Source organism: Phyllostomus hastatus, unplaced genomic scaffold (assembly GCF_019186645.2).
Source record: "Phyllostomus hastatus isolate PE091 unplaced genomic scaffold, TTU_PhHast_1.1 phas_contig_30, whole genome shotgun sequence".
Classification (NCBI taxonomy): Eukaryota; Metazoa; Chordata; class Mammalia; order Chiroptera; family Phyllostomidae; genus Phyllostomus; species Phyllostomus hastatus.
The window spans coordinates 9925409-9929400 of record NW_025333841.1 but is presented as its reverse complement, the minus strand read 5'-3'; the positions used below and the strand labels follow the sequence as shown (position 1 = coordinate 9929400).

General features: G+C 59.6%; 1 protein-coding gene across 2 annotated transcripts; it reads right to left on the bottom strand.

The window, feature by feature from the left end:
- Positions 1-603: 603 nt before the first annotated feature.
- On the bottom strand, positions 604-3424 carry LOC123819112 (small integral membrane protein 10-like protein 2A). Of its 2 annotated transcripts, XM_045839433.1 has the most exons (3): positions 2680-3424; positions 1628-1789; positions 604-980 (listed from the first exon to the last, which is right to left on the bottom strand). In XM_045839433.1, the coding sequence occupies exon 1, from the start codon at positions 3294-3296 to the stop codon at positions 3060-3062; it is 237 nt and encodes a 78-aa protein (XP_045695389.1). In that variant the 5' UTR covers positions 3297-3424; the 3' UTR covers positions 604-980; positions 1628-1789; positions 2680-3059. The 2 variants fall into 2 exon arrangements, with proteins under 2 accessions (XP_045695389.1, XP_045695390.1); XM_045839434.1 differs by lacking the exons at positions 604-980; positions 1628-1789 and adding an exon at positions 2086-2168.
- Between the last annotated feature and the right edge of the window lie 568 nt (positions 3425-3992).

The following is a 3992-nucleotide window of genomic DNA, read 5'->3' as shown; positions in this document are numbered from 1 at the left end:
ACTCAAGGCCAAAATGGCAAGAAAAGCAGTGGCAGGGACACAGGTAAGGACCAGTCCCTGGCCCCTCCCCTAGCCATTGTCTGAGGGCAGAGACAGCCAAAGGAAGAGCCACAGAGCCTCCAGATGGGGTGGAGCTTCTCAGCAGGGCAGCAGGGCTGTGAGGCCAGGGGCCCTGGAGGCTCTGACACACATTTCTGCCTGTGGGACACAAGCACACGTTCAGGGAGCAGCCTCCCTCATCTCAAGCCTTCTCAGGCCTTCCTGCTCCCCAGCTGGCCCAGGAAGAGGATGCAGCTGGGGATCCACTCACCCAGAGGGCCTCACCCAGGTGAGACCTGGGCTTGAAAGGAGCCCATCTGTGTATCATCCCCAGGAAGGCCCCTGGTCCTCCTCCCAGCTTTTACAACCCCTGTTGCTCTGCTTTCTCTGAGGCTGTCCTGGGAGATCTATGCATGGAGCCAGCAGGCTGGCAGGCTCCCACAAGTGGTCCTGGGTGGACAGGGTTGGAATGGAGGAGGGGTCACCAGGAATAGGGACTCGCAGGAGACTTGGCACAAGGAAGGAAGCCGTCAGGCCCTGTCCATGAGAAACTGCTGGGGGGGCATGTGGGAGCCTTGGTCCAGCCTCAGTCCCCAGTCCCTGGGGTGAGCCAGGAGGAGTAATTCCCCCAGGACCCAGACTCCAGCTGGGCAGTTGAGTGGGGCAGATGCGGTGGCATTGGGCCACTCCGGGCCTGGGGCTGACCCCACTGCTGTGGGTTTTTGGTCCCACGATCTCTGAGTACTTGGGCCCAGAGCAACCAGTCACAGCAGATGTGGGACTGGGGGTGGGTGGTGAGGGCCGTGGTCTCTCCTGGCTCCCCTCTGGGCTGCTCCTGCCCATGCTGGAACACCTGTCAGTAGCACACCTGGGCCTCCAGGACCACTCCAAGCCCATCCAGAGGTGTCTCCCGTGTGATCCTGGGTGTCAGGAAGCCAAGCCTGGGGACAGAGAGATGCGGTCTTGTGTGGTTGCCAGTCCCCTCCCACCCCCCAGTTTGTCTTTTTACCTTCCTGGTCACATATTGTCCCCAGGGGCCACCCCCTCCTCTCCCAGCCAAGCCCAGAGGGTTGTGCCCAACTGCTGAGGAGCCCTTGGCCAAGCCTGGGATGGGCGGTGGGGGTTGAGGGGTGGGGGTGGGAAGACCTGGCTCTGTGGGGGAAGACCTCAGGTGCCCAGGGGATCCTGGGACTCATCTCTCTTTTGCCCGTCTCAGCTTAGACTATCCTGCTGGTCTTCCCAGTCACTTCCAGCACCTCCCCAAGGAGAGCTGGTTGCCCACATTTTCCTAACCCTGAACCTCTCTCTCCCTAGATCCCCTGGGAGCCCTGTGATTCCCCTGCCCCATCCCACCATGCCAAGTCCTCCAGGAGACTGGGGAGTGGGTGGGGCAGTGTAGGCCTAAGGAAGATTTAGCTTAACCACTTCTTATCTGTGTGACAAGGGCAACTATGCACTCCCAGAACCCCAGGTTCCGCTGTCATTAGGTAGAGAGAGTAGAACTCCCTCATGGTGTTGGTAGGAGATCTCAGTGCCCAGGTGACATGGTCCTTCTCCATGCCACAACCACACCCCTGGGTTACCCCACCTCTTGGGGCCTCTGCCTGCAAGGCCCTTCATCTCCTCCTCAGCCAACCCCTTCACCCTGCTGCTACCAGGAAGTTCTAGGGCCAAGGTTGGCTGGTGGGCAGAGGCTCGACTCTTGATGAGGCCAGAGAAGGGGCGAGTCACCAGCTACAGACACCAATTCCTGAAAGAAAGAATTGGAAACCTGAGAGTTGCCTCCCTACCCAAAGAGGTCCTCGGTTGTCCTGGTGTTGCCTCCTCTCCAAGCCCTTTCTCCATCTTCTCCCCCGCCCCCCCCACTTGAGAACTGCCCTCTGCTCAAGGAAATCCCCATTTCCCACATCCTTGGGGTTCACAGGGAACTCCTGGAGGTCGTGTGTGCCACAGGATGGCATTCTGTGGCACAGGGAGGGCTGTAGGTGGCAGAAGAGCAAAACTGTGGAGGACGGGGGCTGGGGAGAAAGGCACCTTTCCAGGCTTCCACAACTGCATCCTCGGAGAGGAAGGAGGAGAACGAAAGTGGCAGCAGTAGCCTCTTGGGAGGCAGACGGCATCCCCTGGCCCTGAAGACACAGTGCAGGGAGCTGCAGAGAGCCTGGGGCCTGAGGGCTGAGAAGGGGGACAACCCTGGGGGTTCAGGCTGCCTGCCCAGGAGGGTGGAGAAGTGTGGCAGCATCTTTTCTCCTCCAGGGCCTCCCCGTGGGCCACCCCAGCCCATTCTCCTCCATTTCCTCTGGCTCTGGTGACACCTGCTGTGCCTCTGGGGAAAGGGGACCTGGAACCTGGCCGTGGGTGGGAGGGGACACTGGGGTCTCCATGGGAGATGGGCTGAACTGCTGACAGGTGCGATGTCTAAGCTACATCTGCCCCTGACCCCCAGTTTGGAATCACGACAAGGGACTCTGAAGATCTCGAGGCTGCCCTGCCTGCCTCTGCTGGTTCCGCAGCTCTCTGGTCTCGCTTCCTCGGGCCCGTTCCATATTTTGTCCCAACCCTCAAGGGGCCTTGAAGTCTAAATGTTATAGCAACCGCCTCCCTCCAGCCCGCAGGTCCAACCTCTCTCTGGCCGCCTACCTTTATGGTCAGGCCAGTCAAAGCATGCCCCTGCTGCCGCAGCATTTCTTCTTTCTGGTTTCCCCCTTTTGCCAACATAAGGCAACAGGTCGGTAACGTCCTTGAACGCAAAGTCACGGCCCGTATTCTGAGTTTTTGTGCAATCCAGCACTGGACACGACGGGTGCGCGCAGGTTACGCCTGGGTCTGGCTTTAGGTGGCTCAGTGGCCAGCGTCCTTTCGCAGAGCTCAAGGGTCCAGAGGTCTGGGCCGCCCCGCCTCCTTTCCGTACCGCCTCCGGGAGATCTGGGCGGTTGCGCTGTCCTCCCTGCGGGCGGGTGGACGCACGGGCAGGCGGGCTGGCCCAGGACCCTCTTGTGGGTCGCTGTGGCCACAGGCGCTCACTCGATCCGCACTTGCAGGCGGACGTTGAGCATCACCGAGGCCACGATGTAGAAATAGGGGAAGTTCATGCGCAGCCTCCAGGCCAGATCAAAGAAGGTGAGAAGCGTGCGTGTGAGCCCCTTGCAGAAGACGCAGTAAGAGCCCCGGGTCGCTGCAGAGCGTGACAGTCGCACTGCCAGGCCCGACAGTGTCGCCACCGCTGCCACTGCTGACAGAGCTGTGGAAGCCGCCATGGGCCTGGCAGATGCAGACCTTGCCACCCGCTGGAGCACCAGTGGCCGGCAGGCGGGCGCCAGGCCTGAGTTCCGTGTATTCCAGCCCTGGGTCTGCTCCCTGGCTGGTTTCCTGTGGCCTCAGCTGCTGCAGCTACTGCCCCTCCTCGTAGCGCAAGAATAGCTCCGCCCTCTCACCACCATAGCTCCGCCCTTATCCTATCCAAGCGTCTTCCTGGAAGCCACATAGGTGCTGCAGCAGTTACAGCCTCGCCCAGGGCTCCAGCTCCTCAAGGAAGCTCTGCTTTTGACGCCACTGGCCGGCATGCCGCAGGGCCTGTGAAAATTGGAAGGCGCTGCTTCCCTGGAGGGGTGTGGAGGGCTGGAGGGCTGGAGTGCTGGAGCTCTGGACTGTCATGCTGATTCCATACAGAAGGCCCATCCAAAGGGCCCTCCTTTTCACACCACCTTCCACTGTCCTTTACAGAGTTTTCATAGCTTTAGGAACAACATATTACTACAAACTGCAATTCATGTACACCAAGGAGTTAACTCCAAGTTACTTGATGATTTCTCCTACAAATTGTTGCCGTAGCCTGAGCCCTGTGAGCAGATCACAAAACCAGGAAGAAATCTAGCTAGGAGTGGATCTCAGCTCTACTGAGCAGTACCCCTTCTCTTTACAGCCAGCTGTATAATATTATCAGGTGTAAGAAT

Bases quoted from the DNA above. Each gene is read 5' to 3' on its own strand.
- LOC123819112 (XM_045839433.1), bottom strand. From the start codon at position 3,296: ATGGCGGCTTCCACAGCTCTGTCAGCAGTGGCAGCGGTGGCGACACTG.